Source organism: Epinephelus fuscoguttatus, linkage group LG8 (genome assembly GCF_011397635.1).
Source record: "Epinephelus fuscoguttatus linkage group LG8, E.fuscoguttatus.final_Chr_v1".
In the NCBI taxonomy this organism is placed as follows: domain Eukaryota; kingdom Metazoa; phylum Chordata; class Actinopteri; order Perciformes; family Serranidae; genus Epinephelus; species Epinephelus fuscoguttatus.
The window spans coordinates 31,069,565-31,092,448 of NC_064759.1; the positions used below are offsets into that span (position 1 = coordinate 31,069,565).

Sequence of the window (22,884 nt, forward strand, 5' to 3'; positions counted from 1 at the left end):
ACCTATAACATCAATGTAAACAACAAAATACAATTCAATATTTTGAGATCATGACCAATGTCATTTTAACTAACATAACAATTAGTTTGTTAATGACATTGGCATAGCTAGCTACAGTAACCATCTCATACTACAAGTTAATTGCTGCTTAACGCCACGTTACCAAACTTGAGAAGTTACAATTATATCAAAATACTAGGTTGTATTGTGTACCTTATTGTTATTGGCAGAGGGTGTGTGATATACTCAAACTAATGAACACAAATCTAAACAGTTGATTTCAACACCAAACCTTTTTTTTGTCAGTACTTGTATTTTCTACTTGTATCACTCAGCCTAATAACTAATACAAGTATTACTTACTGCCTGACACAACATAATGAAAAACACACTGAGAAAAGTAGACATGTTTTCTCTTTCTAAATCTCTCTCCCTGTCTCTCTTGCACACACAAACACAAACACATGCACGTACACACTTCCTTGCATAAATAAGAATACATACACAGTTTGTCTCATTGAATCAGGCATACATTTAAAAAATACAGTACACAAACATGCATGCAGCAGCAAACCCAGAAAATATTTATATATGCATGCAAGGCATTTACACAAGCATGCGCACATACACACACGCGGCTCTGTGAGTGTTGGTCTCACCATGTGAATGAGGGGTGTGCTGAGTTGGCTCAGGGGTCTGTTTTCCAGGAGCAGCTTCTCTGCTGCCTCCATCTCTACTGCTGGACAAGATAGCCTCTGGCTCTATACACACACACACACACACACACACACACACACACACACACACACACACACTCATGTTAAATCATTTATAGAGATTTGACAGTCAATAATGATGGATCCAGAGACCTGCCAAGACAGATTCTGACAGACTGAGACAGACAGAGAAAGACACACTGATAGACCAAGAGAGGAAATAGTTTTTCTGCATACATTGTGTCATTTTAACCCTTCTTTCACACTTTAAGATGTGCTCAGGACAGCACAGGTTGAACACTTTTCTTTATTTGTCACATCAAGTTATTTTTACATCTCATTAAGACTTCAGCCTTCTCACCTCCTCCCTTTTTTTCTACCCCCCCTCATTAGCACCTCTGTCCCTCACTTTGGCTTATTCTAGTTCAGTTCATGCCTACAGTGGAACTTCAGGCCAATTAGCTGTGGAATAATGTGATTAATACTGGCACATATTTTCTCTCTCTCTTCCCCAAAGTCACTTCCTCTCTGTTATGCTCTCTCTCTCTCCTTCTCTTTTTTCTTCTGTAGTATATATAATCTCTGACTCTCTCTCTCTCTTGACCAATGGAGTAATAGTTTGGGGAGAGCGGTCTAGTCACGTCCTCTCTCCTTATCAGACCTTATTACCCAAATGAATTTGGTTTGGGCCGAAGTTTTCTTTTTAATGAGCTTTGCATTTCTCGCAGAATTGATTTCCGCTGCACATTCTGCTTGCTCCCTTTTCCAGCTCTGTCTCTTCCCCTCTATCATCCATCCTTCCCTCTCCCTCTTCTGTCCTTCCTCTTCCACCCAGTCTTTTACCCTGCCTCCCCTTTAGTCCCCCCACCCCCCTGTCCAGGCATTAATATGTATGCGTTGGGCTGGGGTGCACACTATGGGGAGACGGGGGCTGGTGTGAGTGTATGTGAGCGTATGCGAGTGTGTGCGCGTCTGTGTGTAGGGAGGCAAGCTGAGGACAAAGCCAGTGGTGATAATGAGGCCGCAGGGACATAGCCAGACAGGCCCCTCTGTGTATCCTGTGTGTGTGTGTGTGTGTGTGTGTGTGTGTGTGTGTGTGTGTGTGTGTGTGTGTGTGTGTGTGTGTGTGTGTGTGCGTGTGTCCCAGGGACTCGGGACCTCATCCGCTTTCTCCTGAGTCCACAACTTCAATATTGCAGTTTCTTAAACCTGCTAGCTCCCACTGCACACATCAATGGACACACACTCACATTCACACACACACACCTTTAGGGACATAATACAAGGGCAACATTTTGAGGGAACTGACTTTGTGATTCTGTTGGTGATTCTGTGCTCAACAGAGATAAAATTGGTGAATAGTGGTGAATCAATGTGGGAAATACATCAGCCTTTAAGGACCAGTGGAACATGATACAGCCAAACAACTGACACAAGCTAACAATCCTTTAAAAATACATTTGAAAAATATACAAGACATCGTTGTTCTTTAAGGATTTCTTTGCACGGACTTTAGTAACAGTGATTTTTTTTTAAGTATATAATCAGTGTTGGGGGTAACGTGTTACTGACAAAAATGGCTTTTTTCTGTCCCTAAATGCAGTAATCACATTACAGTTACTAATCAAACACAGTCGTCACTTGCATTACATAAATTCATCATTAAATCTTCCCCTTACTTAAGAGTTAGTGACGACAGGCTTCAGGCTGTTGCCAACGGGTCATCTTCCGTGTCTAGCCAGTCACCGGTGAACACAGATGCGGGGACAAGCCAGAGGATGGGAGAGTTTCTGCCGCAAACAAGCACCGAGACCCAGAGAGACATGGGAGCAGCTTCATGTGTTTACAGCCGATAGCAGGAGCGAGGACAGACGTCTCATTCCGCTACTCTGTGCTGCAACCACATACCTTCAGTTTATAACTGTAACGTCCATCGTCCTACTAAGTGTTGATAACACGTTTAGTATTTAACAAATTCGAGTTTTATTTATTTGATGAATGTGGCGCTGATATGCAAAAATGAACTAAATGACTGTGGGGCAGTGGACAAGTAATATAATCATAACACCTTTACACATGGTAACCACCCCCCGCCTGGCATAACAACTTCTCTGGCGGAAACCCTGCAAATACTTACAGTGCCGTAACGGAAACACGTGGTTTGTAACTTGCAAGAATAGTAGCCAAATATTAATATTTGCTCCACTGATCCATTTTGAGGGAGTTAGTAAAGTATAAAGCCACAAAGCTGAGATCACATCCACCTTAAAGTCTTATTAATTGACATTACAATTAAAGCTATAGTGCGTAACTTCTGTCGCCTCCCAGCGGATAATGCGTTATTACAACTAATAAGCCGGCGGCACTTCCATGTACACAGAGTAACACTTGCCAGTCGCCACACACCGTACACAGAGTAACACTTGCCTTAGTGGTAAGATCCACTTCTGAACTGTGTCTCGGCCGCTTCTCCGCCATGTTGCTTTCTCTTTCTACCTGCGCTCTACCTCTTGCTATGACACTCTCCGCTCTTCCTCCCCCTCCCTTCTTGTTGTGAGGAAGCATTTCCTGTGTGCCAGCGAGGGAATGTCGCCGGTCGACACGCATACTAAAAATGATATATGTTGAAAAATACCGCGAATTGTTAGAGGAGCCGATCGGCTTAATCAGCATTGTGTCATCTCCTCTAGTAGTGGCTTGGGTGAAACGGACATTTACGGACCTGTAGAAGTTACGCACTATAGCTTTAAAGCTAGGGTAGGAAGTTTTACGTAGTTAACGTTAGCGAGAGTCTAAATTACAGTGTGCCCTCTGCATCACTCCCTGCAGTTGCAGACCACCTCGCCGGGAGGAGAGTGGGCAGTAGCTTTAGAGACAAACTCCCAGCCAGCAGCCCCAGCAATCCAAATTCACCCAGCACCAGAGGAATGGACCGCTCCAAACTCTATTGCTGCCGTTGGACCCAGCGCTGCTGCTGGCCACCAGCCCACTGTGATGGCTGAATTTGAGCTGCTATAGCCGCAAATCTTAAGGTCCATCCCCGCAGCCACTGCCTGCCCTCCCCCTGGCGAAGCAGTCTACAGTGGTGGTGTGGGGGGGTGGGGGGGGTGGGGGTTAAGTCTGAGAAACTGTGGGGTGCTAGCGAGATGATTCTTGTATTATTTATGGTCTGATAAAGAGAAAGAACTCTACGTAGAAATAAGATATATAAATCAATGTATGTGAAACACCAGGTTACTGTATGAAGCGTGTGCATATGCCCATGGCTGCCTGGTGGGAGGGACTTAAGATAAAAAAGGGGAGAGCTACAGGAGGAGGTTGATTATCAATTTCTGCCCTTTTTATTCAGTTTCCAGGAAACTGCATACCCCAGCTTTAATGGCCATTTATGTGCCTTATCACTCGGAATTCATTCCTAAAATGCTGCAAAGCACAAGACAGAGGCTTCCATTTATTTTTGTTGAGTTACTCAAAGAGCCTCAATAATTTTACTTCTGAGATTTTTTATTTCTTACAGCACTGCACTGTACAGCTTATGACCATAATCTCTGTTGCTGCGGCAGGGCATTTTTGAAGTACAGTGCTACTACATTTAAGAACTGAAAGATGGTGCTTGAAGTTAAACTGTTTGGGGTTTTTTTAGTACACTTTCTGATTTTTTCTATGCCTTGCTCAAAGGCAGCTTGGTGACCAAGAGATGACAGTGTGTTTCTTGTTCTCATTAGCTGTGTTTGAGTAATCATACCTGCAGTGCAGAGCGGACAACAGCAGATGTTTGTTTGAGGATGTTGTGAAGCAGCTCCAGAAGGGCTTGTAACACAAGATGGCTGACCTTTCTCCCAGCATGCCCCTCTCTCTCATCCAGGTGGACTAGAGCAGCTTCTGAGAGGGTGCTCACCACCACCTCCACTAGGCCTGTGCAGTACAAGAAAACTCAGGATAAAGTTACTGGATTTTTGGGATACAGGGACTTGTTGGTACCAAAACTTACACTATTTTTACACTGGTGACAGACTACACAGTCAAGTACATGAAACATTGTACAAGTTACATCAAAAGACACTAAGCACATGGTCATGTTAATAAAATAAGGCATCAGCTGGAAAACATGAAGCACTACAGCGGTCTGTCTTTCCACTCTCATGAAATATCAAATTTACAAAAAAACAAAAACAGTTTGCTCACAAGCTCATTGATTCATTAAAGGAATACTTCACCCACAAAATGACTATTTGTATATCAACAACATATTGTCTGTTACCTTGAATTCACGAAGAAAACTTAAAAAAAAAAAGAACACTCTTCTTAAATTAAAGTAAATGGGGGCTATGTTTAACAACAACAACATAACTAATTAAAACATTCATTTATAAACTCTCACACAACTTGTACAGTACAATCCATGTCCCATTTATCCAGTCGTATGCTAGTACTTCCCACACACGCATTTTTGCGAAAGCCTTACAATTCAGTGCATGTCACTACAAACCATATCATCCACAGCCGGAGCAGAGATCATACTCACACATGTGCTTGGGCACGCTCAGGGCTGCTACTCATAGACGAAGTAGTTTAATTCATAATGTGTCAGTGAAAATGCATGTGTTTGGGAAGTCCTGAAACTGGATAAATGGCACTTGTATAAGAGTTAATAAACAGATGTTATGATTTGATAGTTTTACTGTTGTTAAACACAGTCCCCATTTGCTTCAATTCATGGCGAATGTTCACCTTTTTGAATTCTCCATTCACTGTTGAGGCAGAAAACAGTTTTCTTCAAGCATTAAAGGTAACACTCGGTGAGTAATTGATATAGGAATGGTCATTTTGCAGGTTAAGTATTTTTTTAATATAAACTGAAATCACAGATTGTAACCAATCAAACCAAGACACTTCTGCATTTCAAACAACCAACACACCTCCATCTCTCTTCAACATGTATGTCGGAAGTGTGAAGAATAACAATATACCTGAGTGTGACCTGAGTAATAGTCTGCATGCAGGCTCTGGTTCGACTTCACTGTGGATCGATAGCTCCTGTACAAGATGAGAGACACTCTCCCTCTAAAGTCGATCAACATTTCACTGTCACCAATTTGTCCAAGGGAGAAAAAGAGCTGAATATGACATTCATTCAACTATTTTAACAGAACTGAAAGCCTTGCTGGTTGAATTCATTTGTGGAAATCTGGTGGCATCACCACAGCCAAGACCACAGAATGGTCACAAAAACAGCTCAAAAGACAACTCAATTAAGATGCTCATCTAAAAATACATTCTGCTCTCCTCTTCATATCGCTGTCTCTTCCCTCTCACCTCACTTTATCCTTCCCTAGAAAACTGTCCATGTAGAACAGGTTGTAAAGCTGCTAACCCTTGCTAAGCCATGAATAAATAGCTCTTACAAAAGTGGAAAACCATGTTCTTTTGCTCATTAAATTTAACATGACATAGAGGATACTCTGCATTTTGCAGCTTGATCTATGTAGTTATTGTAGGCTTCTGTCCCTGAGGTGCTCTCACTGCACATCTCTGTAAGTGAAGACTAGATAGATTCTGCTCTCACTAGGTTGTCACGACACGTGCCTTCCAATATTGTTCACTGTGCCAATACTTTGGCTATCAAAAACTCCAAAGTTGTACTCTATTTTCATTTCTGTGCACAAGATGGTAACAGTTAAATAACTGCCTTCACTGGGGAAAACACACCCAGTGTTATTTTCTATCCCAACAGATCTTTATTTAGAATGTAGACGTTGAGTGTGTTTATTTTTGTGAGTGAAAGTGCAACACTGCAGACACTAGAAAGCTATCAAGCTAGCCTGCTGTCAGTGAGATGAACTGTTAGTTTGTCAAGCTGCCTCATAATTAAATAAACAGGCCTGCTCTACTTTGAACTGTTCAGTCAGACAAGGACCTCTCCTGCTGTTAATGTGACGTGACAATGCGGTCCTGTTCAAATAAAAACTTTATATAGTTGCTCATGTATATGTTAATAATCTTATTCTGTTGATATCTGTTGAGAATAGCTGCCATCAGTATGCACAGCCATCTTTACCGAATAAAAAAAAAACCACACCAATATAATCCAGCTAATAAATTCTCTGAACGTTCCTGATATTTTAGCCACGTATGAACCAGGTGTTATATCTGCATGATTACCATCTTACTATTTGACACACGCATTTGTTACTAAAAAAGCTTAGTATTGGAGTTTGGCTTTGAAGAGAGCATATTTACATTTGACCTTCAGTTCAGTTTTGAATAGTAAGGTTTTAGCAAAAATGCATCTGAAATGAGACTTGGATTTCACTGCACAAACTGTGAGAGATTGTTCATGGATGTTTTGATGTGATGAGTTTCCTGTTAAACATGGACCCCACTCAATCAACAAATCAGTATGTTCGCCAGTATGCTCAAAATGTTGTCTTTACAAATTCAAGGTAACACAGCATGACTACTTGATATACAAATGGTCATTTTGGGGGTAAGGTATTCCTTTCAAGATATCTGCAATTAATCTGCAAAGGTCACACTATGTATTGATTTGAATTGGACTACAAAGACAAAGCAAAGTCTTACTGGAAGAGGAGGGGTACAATAGTTCTAAGGAGGTAGTGAAGAGCTGGGAATTGGAATAGCAATGTGAAGCACATCCAACATTATTTCCAAATGCATCCAGTGTTTTCAGTTGTTAGTCACACACTGGGAGTATTGTGTGGCTTGTCAAATGTTTTGATTTAGTTCCACGTACAAAACACAGCACAGACCAAAGATACAAATCACTAAGCATGTACATAAATATTTCATTTGTGCTCATAGATGCTTGTTCTTACTATGATGGCATTCATTTAACTGAATTTCACCAGCAACTGTGAACAAAATGCAGTAAGGTTAAAGTTCAATGATATGAATAAACGACTGACTTGAACCAGAAGCGACAATTAGATCTACATCAATACTATAAAAGGAATGTGACTATGGCAACAACACTTGTAAAGCAGAGTTTGTACAGCATTGCAGGATGCTTGCTGGCTGTATAAACCCTTAATTCTCAGCTGACTGAATCTCTAGTCATCCGGAAGTCACAGGACAGTTAAACATTTTCCAATTGTGGCCTGCAATTTATATTGTACGTTTCCAATGGACAGTTCCCTTCTGCATGCTTGACCCTTTGTGGGTACCCTTGATTAAATCATGCACAACAAAGTAATAAAGTAATGATCAGTATTGCTGTGACTGGCAGGTACGGGTATATACCTCTCTAGTTTGGGTATGTGTGTGTGTGTGTGTGTGTGTGTGTGTGTGTGTACTCTTGTGAGGTGATGAAGTGTAATCAGAGGGACAGCATCCTCGTTCAGTTGGTACTAACAAGTCGATTTTAAAAATGTCACATACGTACAAATGTGAACTTGCTCATTTTAAGGAGGAATAATTTATGAGTGAAAACCATTGTGCTCTGTCCTATTTTGGAGTTTGGACTTTAACTAGGTTAAAAATAGACATTCTTTCGCTTTGCGGTATTATCTATTTATAAATCACTGTACAATGAGTTCTATTGGGAATCAACAGGATGGATGGCTCAGAGCATCACTGTCTCGGCAAAGTGAGACAATTTTGTGGGGACAGAAAAACCTACTGAACTGATTACACATGATTAATGGATAATGTTTCAGCTGATTTAAATAAAGTTCAATTTGAGTGTGTACATGGTTTCTTTAATGTGACTTTCCCATTAATGTATGCAGTGTCTGGGTTAGTCTTCTTCAAAGATAGAGTGAGGCACAGTATGACTGAATCATGTGTGTGCTTAATGTGCTTACTGAATAACTTAATGCAAATGGTTTTACTTTCCAGGCCCAGACCTTTAGCTGGTAGTTCCTGGACAGGATACAGCCTGTGACTGATTTTGGGGAAGCCCTTTTATTGATTCCCATGATAAAAATTAATAGAAAACATATTTGATTTATTATATGTTGTTTGGAATGGATGCACCCAATTTTGTTTAATCCCACCTATAGCTCATAGAAGTATCATATATTCATGCATCAGTCAAGAAAATAACCAGACTACAGGAGCAAAACTGTAAACAAATTTGCACTCATATCAAACCTCATACCCAAACAATGAAACAGGTCTCCTGTCAATGCCCTCCAGAATCTCCACTATGAATGTTAAATGGTATACATATTATCAGCCTTTTCTGATCCACGACCCCTGAAGTTAGTCTGGTTAAATTTAGGCAACTAAAATAGTGTTCAGAACACTTTTTTCCCACTCCTGTTTTGCACAGGTCTGTGATTAAGATCTGAGACTTTTTTCATGTATTAAATAATATATTTCTCTCAAACACATTTGTTAAAATCCGATCCTTCTCCTAATTCATCCACCTGACAGGTGTAGAATATCAAGATGCTAATTAGACAGCATATTTACTAAACAGGTGTGCCTTGGGATGGTCACAGTAAAAGGCCACTCTAAAATGTGCAGTTTGATCACACAACACAATGCTACAGATGTCCCAAGACTGACATGCTGACTGCGGGACTGTCTGCACTGCCTGTGAAATAGATGTTCCATTTCACTACCATGAGCTGTCTGCAATGTTGTTTCCATTAATTTGGCAATTCTTTCAACCGGCCTCACAACTCCTGACTACATGTTACCATACGAACCAAGGACTTCCATACAGTGTTTTCACCTGCAAGATCTTCTACAACCAGCCACCTGAACAGCTGATGCAACAACTGATTTACACAACCTCAGAACTTCTGCACAAACCTTCAGAAACCATCTCGGGGAAGCTTATCTGCATACTCATGGTCCTCAGTAGGGTCTTGTCTTGACAGCACTTAGTCATCTTAACCAACTAGTGCAGCTTTGAGGTCAGTTGTATGTACTGCCAAATACAGGGAAATGACATTGGACACGTCTTATGGCAGTGAAATGAACATTCAGTTCACAGGCAACAGCTCTGGTGGACAATCCCGCAGTCAGCATGCCAATGACACTCTCCCTCAGAACTTAGGACATCTGTAGAATTGTGTTGTGTGATCAAACTGCACATTTTGGAGTGACCTTTAACTGTGACTATCCCAAGGCACACCTGTGTAATCAGCATCTTGGTATGCCACACCTGTCAGGTGGATGGATTATTTTGGAAAAGGAGAAGTGCTCACTAACATTTTAACAAATTTGTGACCAAAATTTGCATCTAAATTTTTGTTCAGTGTATTTTTTTGTTCAAATGAAATACCCTAAAATTACAAATCTCTATTGATCCATAACTTTTCACTGCAGCGCAAACTAGCACGGGTATCATTACAATCTATGCACATCATAAACTCAAGACACTGCAAAATGTCTTGCATTTACTGTCAAAAGGTCCTTATTGATTACTGTTATGTAAAGCTGTCAATCCAATGATCTCCTGGGTGCTAATAGGAAAACATTAATATGGAGGATAAATCTCTGTGGTATGAATTATGCCAGGGGGCATAATTGATTGGGTAAGGGTGTGGACACGCTGTGAGAGAACCACAATAGAATTTTTCATACATCGTTTGGGGAAATAACCTGAACCCAATTTCAAATGGCAATTTATAGATGCAAGTTCCATAGACACTAGATAACACTGGCACAGAGGCAATTACATAAAAAATCCTCTAAGCTTCCCACAGAAGGTCAGGAGAAATAACAAGGATTGACAGTGGATCAGACACAGAGAGGAACCTCAGAGACCTTAATTTAAGATGACCTATCATGCTTCTCCTTGTTTTTCATCATATATATAATGTTACAGTGTCAGAGCAGACTGTTCACACTAAATGTGAGCAGTTTCAAAAAATGAAGTAAACATATTAAAAGTAAACACTGAGCAAAACCTCAAGCTTCAGATCGTCCTAAATACTCTGTTTCAGACACTTTTGTACTACTTTTGAGACAAGCTGACAAGTCAGATCATGATGAATTTCTTAATTTGTCATCTGCTCCAGGCACGCTACTGCAAATGTTTACATTATGTAGCCTATACTGTTACATCAGCTACAAGCTAAAGTGCCATTACAGTCATTCTGCTGGCTGCAATGATGGTGCAGAGCAATGAGACGTCGAGATATGAGAAGGAAATGCTGACCAATAACAACAGATTGAGCTTTTCGGGAGGGAGGCTTAGTGAGACAGGCGCTAAATTGGAGCATAGCAGACAGAGAGTGAATACAAGTGTCCCAGCACAGACAGTATGAGGAAAATAAGTGTTTTTGTTTTTTTAAATGTTTTACATTAAAGCATGTAAACATGTTCTGGCAGAAACCCAAAATACAAGTATGGACTTGAAAATAACAACTGACACTTTGTCAGCACCCTTATACCAAACTCAGTGGTTGCTCAGGATGCAAATAGTCCTGAACTTTTGGGGTGAATTTTTGCTGCATTACATGCTCTAGATGTGTCCATTTCCTTATCAAATCATGCAGCCTTCTTGTCAATGTGCCTACAAAATGAGTCTCAAATTAAACTCTAGGAAAAAAAAAACTTCAGGCTTCTATCCCTTATATATCCAGATTACAACCTAGACTTTCTAAATGAGTCTGCTGTATGTTCACAAATTAAGACCGGGCCATTCACAATCATTTAAAATAATAAGAACTTTGTTTAGGAAGCTTTTCTTACTCCCACATCAAGTTATTCTTCCCTTCCTGCCTCTCTCTCTCCCTCTATCGAACTGTCACTCACTTCAACCTCAAATTTTCTCCTCTATCCTCTCATCCCTCCTCCCCATCTCCTCACCCAAATGCACCACATTCTCTCTCTCTGTACCCTATTCTTCCTCTCTGTCACCTCTTTGCTACCCTTTTTACCTCCCATTTTGCTTCCCTGGCTCTGTCATCTTTTCCCTCTCGCGTGCTTTTTTTGCCATCTTCTTTTTCTTTCTGTTCCGTTCTCCCTCCCTATCTCTGCCTTTCTCTCTCTTTGCTCCCTCTGTCTTCATTCCCCAGGGGGTATTATCTCAGTCGGAGGCAAATCTGCCCAATTATAAACCTCATCTCCTCTCTCTCTCTCTCTCTCTCTCTCTTACACACACTCACACACACATTGGGCGCTCCTGCATCCACCGCCCCCCATATAACGCACACACATCTCTCTGTCTCACATATACACAGAAGCATAAGCACAAACACATTCACACAAGCACAAAAAACCATCTCCCTATTTTGCTCTTCTTCACTGACTATTTCATTTCCTCCCAACACACACAGACATAGACACACATAAACACACACACACACACACACACACACACACGCTCACACACCACCCTTCCCCTCCTCTCTCTGTCACACCTTAAAAAGCCAATTATACACGCTTCCTCCCTTCTCCTCTTCTCTCCTCCTCTCCCTCTCCCTTCTTTCTTGCCATCGCCACACTGATCTGGAGTAAACCACAACTAAAAAAGGAGGAGAGAGGAGAGGAAAAGACAGAAGAGGAGCCCAAAATAGAGGACAGGGAAAAGGGGAGAAATGGGAATAGAGGGAAGGAAGGAGAAGGAAGGAAATGATGGGGGCAAATTGTGAGCAAAGTAGATTAGAAGTGAATGGTAGGAGAGGAAAAGGAGGGACAAGATAAGCAGCACAAGTTAATACAGCAAACAGGAGAGAGGAGAGGAGAGGAGAGGAGAGGGAGATAGCGTTAATTGCACGGCCAGTATTAGTGCTGGGTTGACAGTTTCTTGTTGAGAGGGGAGCTGATTGGACGATAATGATGCTGACTACTGAACTGCCGCACTGCTGACCCAATGGAAATAGAAGGAGAGGAAGGGTTGATAGGGGTGGTGGTGTTTTTGGGGAGGCAGGGGGTGCAGAGGAAAAGATGGATAGACAGAATGAGACACAAAATGATGACTGAAAGATAGAGACAGAAACAGAGAGAAATGAACACAGTCCAAAATAGGAAATTAAGAAAGGAAGTATTATTGTGTGCATTTTCATTGCCACTGAGAGTTACTATTACAGCACTGAACTGTGGGTCCTGAAACATTTACATATGCACATACTCACACATGCAAACACACATACACACAGGCACTTACGCACACACACAGAGGCAGCAGTGTTTATAAATGTTTTCTTGCAAGCATCTTTAATTCACTGCATTCATTCTCTAATGTAAGACTGAGGCTACATCTCTACATGCCAAAGCATTGTGCCTTACTAGTCCTTCTATCTAATTAAAGTCCTAATCCCAAACTACCTCTTGGGTGATAAAACAGGCCTGAAATGACCCAACTTGTGGAAAATATCCTCACTCCAAGAGGACACACACCATAAATTTGACCCCCCCGCCCTCTGGAATCACTTGCAATTGACAGGAAATTCTAATATTACTGAGTTTCACCATAGCTGAAGGACAAAAAGCACTGCCTTGCCTCACGCACGCACACACGCACGCAAGCAAGCACGCACGCACACACACACGCAGCCAAGGTTGCTGACCAGAATAGGCATTATGCTGCAGCAGGACAGCAGACTGGGGAAAACAAGATGTCAAGAAGTAACATGACAATAACACTGCTAGCAGAGTAGATAGATGATACTGAGACTCTTTGCAGTAGGATCAATGGACAGACTAGCCTCTTGTACTCACTTAACTCATTCACTAATAACAGAACTAGTGCAAGAGACAGTACAGAGCAAGAAAAGTAGGGTCTTTAAAGTTAAATCTTTCCTCCTCAAGCATACTGCATGTAGACATACATACAGTAAGTATGTGTACCTTGTTGGTATTGTGGCTCCAGGTCCAACACTGTGTCTCCACTGAGATTACACAGCAAGGCAACTGCATTTTGGACCATCCCACTGGTAACATCACTACTGTTAGCCTACAAAAAGTAAGGGGAAGAGACAGGATTAATAGGTTACCAGTCAGCTAACAAAATCTTGTACTGCACAAATAGTCCACAGTCAGAGCGTTTCTGTGTAGATTCATTTACATCTACTATCTAACAGCAAAATAAATGTGATGACTTAAAAGTCTGGTGTGTAGGATTTAGCGCCGTCTTGCAATGAGGTTGCAGATTTCAACCAACAAAAACTTGCCAAGCGATCACCTATTGATTACGTCCTCCCTTGAATGACACTTGAATGGCATACTATGACTTTATTTCATGACATTTTAATGACATTTATATGGCATATTATACTATTTTTTTGACTTATGATACTATGACACTCTCGTCCTACTCATCACTCACCTACTCTCCCTCCCTCCATGTCTCCCTGAAATTATGAACGAAAGGCTTATAGTAACAAGGCAGGGTCAGGGACAGCTGGGTTTCATCTGATTTCAAATAAACTATGTCTTAGCTTTAATAATATCTGAGCTAGCCTGGTTCTAAGCAGCTTAGCATCATGTATCAAAATATCAATGTGTAACGATAAACTTCTGTCAATATGGATACGCTACACAGCGTTAGCTTCAGATTTATTGGGATGGTAAACGAATAAAAAGCATAGTTAACATAGTTTGAATATTATTTACTATTACTGCCAATACGTTCCCCTAAATCCTACACACTGGACCTTTACAATAGATAATGGAAATAGAATTAACGTGTAGAACTTCCACACCATTCATCAGTAAATAAACATTTTGGCCATAGACTTTCATCACACTTTAAACTCAAACACAGTAGACACCACTTTGATACACACAGCCATGGCTGCAGCATGAGAGCCAGAGGGAAGCATTGTCAATCTTCTCATTTACCTTCAAACTTATAGCATTGAACTTAAACACTGAATCTGTTTTGAGAACATAAATCTTTCAGCCCACTGAATATATCACAAAACTACTTGCACACAAACCAAGATCCAAGATTGGAAGTTTTAGTTTCAAATGACCAATATTTATCCATTTAGGTAACCTTTAGTCTCTATATACAGACTCTACATTCAGTGAACGTAGAGTCTGTAGGCAAACCCCGGAGATCTTGCCTCTGGAAAAAGAGCGGAAGAGCCCTGGTTTCCATTTGTAGGCTGTTTGTAGTCCGCGTGATATTGATCAATCACGTTTGAGCCAGCTGCAGTTGTTGCCAGGTTAAACGCTCCGTGCGGTGAATTAACGAGGCAGAACATAACTGGCATCACTGCAAACTCTGAATCCATCGCAATGGTTCAGCGTATTTACTTATATATAAACGGAAGTCGGAGACGGAAATTCGCCTCCTCCGCCCAAATCAAACCGGAATGCCAAAAAAACGAGGGTCTACCCCCAGAGGCTGTATCGCCATCTGCCGGAAGTCAGATGCCGAATACAGCCGATGGCTTCCGAGAATGGGTAACCTTTACCAACGCAGAGAAAGTTGCCCGAATACCATCTGTTCTATATGAACTTCAGTGATACAGTGAGGGGTTTTGGGCCCAGTGCTTGCACCTTGAATATGTTACGAGAGCTGGACACGGCATGGCAAAGTCAGCCTTGCTAAATTTTACTCCACACACAACACATTACAAACGAGGTCAATATTAACTGGTGCGGGCCACTGTGTTGGATGTGCACTGACTGGATTTCTTCCTCATCATTTTGTCATGCAAATGTACATTTTTGTCCTGAAAAATCACTAATTTAGCAGTACAGTAAGTCTCCAGTTTACTGGACGTAGGCCCATGGCATGTCTTCTTACTACTACTGAATATCTGTAAAGCTGCTGTATAAAAGTGAGCAGCTGTCTTTCAAAAACTTTATGGATTGAATGTCAAAGTTGTCAGCTAAAATAAGCTATTTTCAAACGGTAATTTTGTCAATTTTGCTAATTGTTACATATTGGAAAGGCGCTCATGACATTAGCAATGTGAGAAGCACAGCATTACTTCCACATATTTCTTCACATGCGAGACACAGAGGAATCAGATATTTTATCTGAGAAGAATCAAGTGTTTGCCTACTGTGAAAATTGTTATTGGGGCACAATGTTGAGCAAAGGATAGAATTAATTCAGTCTATCACAGCATAGTGTAGTTATGACTTTTGATAATGAATTGGTTTTGAAGAGAATAGGGAGCAAGGCTGTAGTCTCCACTTCCCTCTTACTCCTATCTCCTCAACCTCTCCCTTCTCCTCTTTGGCTTTTTCTCCCCTTACTGTCTTCCTCTTCTCTATCTCCTCCTTATAAAACCTTGTCTCCTTCCTCCTGCAGTAATTCACTTCTACTTCTCTCTCTTGCCCTCATTTCACTATTTGATCCTCTCTGAGATATACCAGCTCTGCCTGCGGGGTCTGTGCGCATCAGTCTGATCTGTGTACAGGCCGATAAGCCTGGCTGGTACTCATCATGTGCAGTAGCCTGAGGCTGAAGACAATGACATCAATTCACACCTAGGACAACCTGCCTGTCAGTAACAAAAAACAGTAAATGACAAAGCCAATTTATTTTGATCTTTATGGACTAATGAGCTGTGAAAGGATTATCGTGTACATCACTAAAGCAGCAAAAATCTGACAAAGAGCAACGAGGAATGGCAAACCAAAGTGAATTTTAACTTAGTGACTCATGGCTCTGCACCTTAACTCATTCAACACGTATTAGTGGTGTATTTACAGAATGCACTGTATAAGTGAGGCAGGGTGTGTTAAAGTATTTGACTGCAACCCCCTCTGATCAGTCTTCTGCCTCCTCAGGCACAACAACCAACCAGTTAGAGAAGAACGCTCCTGTTGGCTTCCTGATGTCCTTTCATGTCTGAAGCAGAACTACTTCATCATCTAGACAAATACAATTAGGTGAGTTTCTCCATGACAAGTGTGATCAGCGGTGGCAGGTGTAATCAATCCAGATCACAGTGTTTCAGGCAGCATAAATCAATCCAAACGTGAGCAATACAGACGACACTAATGGATCCCGACATGACTGCTTCAGACAGAAGTAAACAATCAGGAGAGGAGTTAATCAGGCTGTTGGATAAGAGTGTTTAACATTCTGCATCAGCTAGTCGGGGCTGGACAGGCAGCCATGCAGAACGCTGATTATTTAGTGAGTCTGTGTGTGTGTGTGTGTGTGTGTGTGCGCGCGCGTAAACCATAAATTGTTTGCTCCAGGAGAAGCGTTTTAGTTTGCTGAAAACAGATTGTGCTGTTTGTGTGTTCATTAGATTGTGCGTATGCAAAAAGGGTCAGGTGCAATAAATTGTTTACTGGAAACATTGTTATGCTTCGCTGATAACAGACAAGTGCTGTGTGCTTGTGTGTATGCGTCTGTGTGGGATCTTAATAGTGGAGTCCATATTCTCACTCTATTAACCCTTCCTCCTCTCGATGGCTGACCTGCCAGTCAATTACACCAGCCCTCTAATAGGTCAACACCACTCAGACTAATTTACATAGCTACGAACTCTACAAGGGTTACATGGAGCGAGTAAGAGAGGAAAGAGAAGGAAGGAGCCAGAACACAACTCAGCTGCAATTATATGCAGAAATGTCATAGAATAATACAGATTGTGATAACTGACTTTGATTAGCAGAGTGTGGGACTCTTTAAAAGACTGACTGATTCACTGACTGACTGAATGACCAAGTGGTTTGCTGATTGCTGAATAAAAATTGATCAATTGATTAAATGAGATTGGTCTCTTACCATAATGAGCTGAAAGACTGTTGGTAAAATCCTACTGTGTTTAATCAACCTGGAAAGGAAAGAGAAAAATACATATTGAGGCAGAGGTAGAAAGGCAAGGGTGAGAAACATATTTAATTTAGAGGCAATTCACTGCACTGTTCACACATATACACACACACATGGCCACATGCACACAAACTGGGCTGTTTCATCTTCATTAAGGTTGGAGTTCCGCTACAACAACTCCTGTCTGGTACCAGTGGAATTGGTGAGAGAAGAGAGACGAAAAGAGGAGACGCAATGAGAGCCAATGAAGTGAGAGGAGGTGAGAGAGGAGAGGGAAGGGCATGGAAACAGGAGATGAGAGTCAAGGAGAAGATGAGGTAAGAGAAGATTACATTTGAAGAGGAGAAAGGAAGGTGAAGACAGAGTAGTGGAACAAATGGATAGAAGAAAACATGAGCAATGTGGATGAATCCACGTTGAAAGACGAGAAGAAAAACTGAGGGCAGAAGAGAGAGGGAGAGAGAGATGAATGTCTATATCAGCAATGACGTTCTGCCTACTTGCTGATTAAGGTTCTTTGATTTGTAACCAATTACTGTGTGGCTGCAGTGTCAACACATATGCACGCACACACCTTGGGTGTGTAAGGAAACAAGAAAGCATTCAGGCTGTAATGGGAACAAAGCCAACTGAAGTCAGACTGGTGTTAATATGCTGAAGGTAACAAAGCCCGTCCACTGATTTAAAAATCTGTCTTCATTTTAATTATGATGTATAGCCTGTCTGGCAGGCACTAGATCACTTATTGAAACCTGTCTGTAGACTTTTGAGACGCATACACTGAGGACCGAACTTTCGATAATGTTTTGTTTTTCGAGCCATCTTAGAATGATGGTGTATCAACGGGAGGCTGTCTTTGATAAAAGTTTGATGTTCCAACAGAAATGTGTCTGGTCAGCAAAAAAGTAACAAATTGCCACCAAGTCCTCCTAACTTTTAACATTCCCTTTGTACTGCTCAAATGTTTTTCTTTCACTGGTCTATTGACTACTTTATGTTCTATAAGTGTGTTGGGATACATTTTGTCTTCCCTACTGTATATGATAACTTTTGCTGCAGTCCTGTAACCTACTTATACACAAAAATCAATGCCAATTTCATTTCATCTTAATGCGTGCTGAGAAGAAATGCCCCACACCATTACAGAAACTGTTATTTATTGGTCCAAGCAGTAGTTCCAGGCTTCAGGGGGTCATGCACGAAACATTTTTATGCAATCAACCTACCTTAACATTAGAATTGTTACATTAAAGGGACAATTCACCCCAAGAGCAGAAATATATGTTTCCTCTTACCTGTGGTGCTTTTTATTAATCTAGATTGTTGTGGTGTGAGGTGCCAAGTATTGGAGATACCCAACCCATTTCTAATTCCCAGGTCTTCAAATACTGACGCTTTAGCCTTAGCATATCTATGTGACACACAAACTGCATAAAATAATTGGCATAGCTACTGTGACATCATTCACTGGTTTGTGGAATGCTGTTTTGAAGGCTCGAGTTCAACATTTTGGCCATTGCCATCCTGTTTGTTGTAGCCAGAAGTTACCATATTTGGATGAGAGGTTAGAGCCGTGGTGAAGCAAGGGGCATTTTTGACTCAAAGACTGTGGTGATGCCTTGCAGACAGCCTGTCATTCAAGCAGCCCTGCACTTAAAATGTGTGTTTTCCTGCCTTGTCACTTGGTGACACACAGCTGTAACACTCTAACATGTAATTCATGTTGTAAAGGGACATAGTTAGGTTTAGACAACAAAACTTCTTGGTTAGGTTTAGAAAAAGGATCATGTTTTGGGTTAATATCAGTACGTATGTTTGTTATGCAACGTGGCACAAATACATCATGAGAGTAACTTCAGTGCAAAACTGTACCTAAATTGTGAAATGGAATAATATGTATTTTTGATTTTATGGTGTGGTGGTTAGCACTCTCGTCTCACAGCAAGAGGGTTGCCGGTTCAATCCCGGGTGTGGGAGCCCTTCTGTGTGGAGTTTGCATGTTCTCCCCGTGTCAGCGTGGGTTCTCTCCGGGCACTCCGGCTTCCTCCCACAGTCCAAAGACATGCAGATTGGGGACTAGGTTAATTGGTAACTCTAAATTGTCCATAGGTGTGAATGTGAGTGTGAATGGTTGTTTGTCTCTATGTGTCAGCCCTGTGATAGTCTGGCGACCTGTCCAGGGTGTACCCCGCCTCTCGCCCGATGTAGCTGGGATAGGCTCCAGCCCCCCCGCGACCCTCAAGAGGATGAAGCGGTTAGAAGATGAATGAATGAATGAATGTGGTTTTAACCACTCTGCCACATATGGTAGATGAATGATGAATGAATGAGTCTCCCTTATTTGTTTTATACCTTACTCTGGAGTTAGGCCATGACTGAGTGGCTGCAATCAGCAAACTACTGATCTACTGATCTAACAGTATTCAAATGCATTAAAAACATGTTTCCTTTTAATCAACCATGCCCATCTCTATCATCCATACTGAGAACAGTCACTGTCTGTAGGACCAGGTGGCTTGTAGAAACATGGAGTTGTGGCCACTAATTACATCTCTGTAGTACTTGTTTTTTACTTACCATGATCACTGAATCCAGAGATCAATGATGCACTTTATATTTAGATCTGTACCCTATGTTAGGTCTTTTATGAAGGGGTAAATGTAAGTGTGCCTGAGCGTGTGTGTGTGTGTGTGTGTGTGTGTGTGTGTGTCTGTGTCTTTAGTTGTGTTTGTAGATGTGATGGATGGCCTCCCATTAGGTAGGTGACAGGCTGAGAGATGAGAGGACAGGCCAGGCCAGCACGACATGATAAACTGGAGCACCTTTAAACGACCAGCTATACATCAATAGACACAGTGCACAACACCAGACATTGAACAACCCAGAACACAACAGACCACCTATAATAGCACAAACACAGATGAGACAACCGTTACTGCATTAGTCATACATCATTAGTGTTATCTTTATAAAAGAGAATATAAAAACTATCACACTATGAACAACCACTAAACCAGATTAACCTCTACTCTGCTAGTCACGCAGCCCTGCTGTCAGCTACACTCAAAGCTTAAACACTTAGGCCCCTAGTTTCCCGACGCTGCGCAGGGTGGCGAACCCCGTGCAGAGCTAGTTTCGAGCAGCGCAACCTGAGGTGCACCCAGCTTGGTAGTTTGATAGACCGAAATGCGCTGAGATGGGTGTGGCAGCGCAGCAGGGGGAGGTGTCGACAGATCCAGCTTGGCGCAGTGACAGTTTCGTGCCAAAAGGCTTCGCCGAAGGAGAGCTAAAAGCTCGCCAGCTGAAACCAGGTCTACTGTCAGCGCAGGCGGAGCGCAGCCGGTGTAGTGGAAGTTTGGCTGACTGGCGGACAGTGCGTACACGTCACCAAAACCTCACAGGCAGGTTTCCAGAATGTCAGGCACATTAACAATAAAACAATTACCCACAGAAACCACTATTCAATGCAACTATCTGCAATCAGCACATAAATGTATCTCTATATCGACAGTCCTGTCACATCTGATGTCAGATCAAAGGGGATTGGCACCGTTTGGCACGTGTAATGGAAACCCAACCTGATTTGATTAACACAGCTGCAAACTAATGAGTTCACATCCCTCTCAGCCAACCACAAACAGCCACAGCATCCGATAGGGAGTATATATTCAGCATCTGTCATCTTAGAAAAGTCAAAAGAAAAGAAACAGAGTGAGACTGCGAGAGAGAAAGAGAGAGCGCGCACGCACGAGAGAAACGCAACATTGATTTACAATTGTGGTGACCTCCTCCCAGGCTACCTTTGCATCATCAGCCCGTGGAGGTCTGCTCACAGTTCCCGTATATTCGGACACTGCGAGCAGACCTCCCGGACCAAAACATTAGTTTTCTCCTGTGAGAAGTTTGGCAGCCTGATGCCGCTGCTCTCTTCTGCCATGGCGAATTGAGTAAACTCTCATTACGCCTTCGCACAGTGCATTTAAGGGCGAGGAGAGGGGCTCATTTGATTGGTGTGATGTGAATCAGATGTGTAAAACCCACTCCACGCCTTCTCTCCTCCCTCTTTCCGACTTGCGCAGGTAGGAGGGACGGAGGTAGGAAAGAGGAGTAGCTGCGCCAGCGCGCACGGTGTGCCAAACTTGCAAAATCTGCCTGGCCACACCCAGTTGGCGAAGCGCAGGTGTGCTGCGCCTTCGCCGTGCCCGGTCTGCGAAACTACAGGCCTTAGTCTTGAATGATTTTAAAGGGGCATAGTGGACCTTGTTGTTTCAAGTGACAAGACAATAAACACTTAAGTCAAAAGGTTACATCTTAGCATTTGAAAGATTTAGTCACTGAAAAGTTCTTCCCTAGAGGATGGTCCAATTATTCCCAAATGACACACCTTAACCCTATGGGCCCTAGGCCTTTTTGGGGTATTTTTACTGCCTTTACTTTTAAGCTCATATCACAGCCATTATAAAGACTACATCCACATGCTATGTAAGTTTTTTCCAGGACAATCTGGGCTATCCAGATTTGCCATCATTACATGTCCTTCTATGTGCCTGTATTTTATATTAATTTTTATATCAATGAAAAAAAATCTGTGTGACTAAATTCTTACATTTTTACATGTATCTCACCATAGCAAGTTGGAAGTTGACATATTCTGCCATATATGAAGAGGGGAGACTCTCTGGAATCTGGCAATATAAGAACCATGATGGTGGGACATTCTGTCACTTCACAGTCGTCCAAAACATGTGGTTTGTGCCAGGTGGACATAATTGCCAGGGGGCGTGGGCGTGTCCCCCTCAATGTATATGGTGACTACTGCCCTGTCAGCATGCATAATTAGGCTACAGTTGTCTGTGTGCGCAAAGGTGAAGTGGCTGGTCTTGTCATACAAAGTTTGATGGAGTGTCAACTGGAAAATATGGAGATATTTGCATCTTGAAAGCCGGACTACAGATGTGGATAGACAGGAAGAAACACACGCAAGCCTAAGATGTAGTAAGATACTATATTCCTCACTATATGAAGTGACTGATAACAAGATCTGTATAATGGATTGTAAAGAAATTCGTCAGGTTTTTATTTTGTAGACAATTGATCTGTATTTACAGCATGATGGGATGACAGCACAATGATGTGTGTGGTATCACTGGAAAGCTCTGGTCCTGCGCTTTCATGTGCGTCGTTCGGGCCCATAGGGTTAATGAGTTTTTTTTTATCATCTAAAGAATATTTAAAATTATTTTTTTATGTATTCATTCACAATAGAGAACAGCTTAGTAAAGCAGGCTGGTAAATGCAATTACAGACTACTGGCGTGTGAAAACAACCACCTTGGTGCTGATAAGTCCAGGGACTTTGGCAATGTGACGATGTAATGGTTTTGCAATGCTGACACTGTCAAGCTTTTAACTAATGATAGAAGAACAGAAAAACACATAGACAAGAATTATAAGTCGTTTGAGATAGAGATTCTTCTACAAACACAATGCAATG

General features: G+C 41.8%; 1 protein-coding gene across 1 annotated transcript in view; it reads right to left on the reverse strand.

Annotated features, from left to right (window-relative positions):
* ulk4 (unc-51 like kinase 4) overlaps positions 1 to 22,884 on the reverse strand; it is a 116,205-nt gene that overhangs the window by 23,272 nt on the left and 70,049 nt on the right. Inside the window, exons 31-34 of the mRNA XM_049583518.1 lie at positions 17,344 to 17,392; positions 13,488 to 13,593; positions 4,462 to 4,631; positions 660 to 761 (exon numbers count right to left, since the gene is read on the reverse strand). Coding sequence (XP_049439475.1) covers positions 660 to 761; positions 4,462 to 4,631; positions 13,488 to 13,593; positions 17,344 to 17,392 — 427 coding nt within the window. The remainder of the gene's footprint in view (positions 1 to 659; positions 762 to 4,461; positions 4,632 to 13,487; positions 13,594 to 17,343; positions 17,393 to 22,884) is intronic.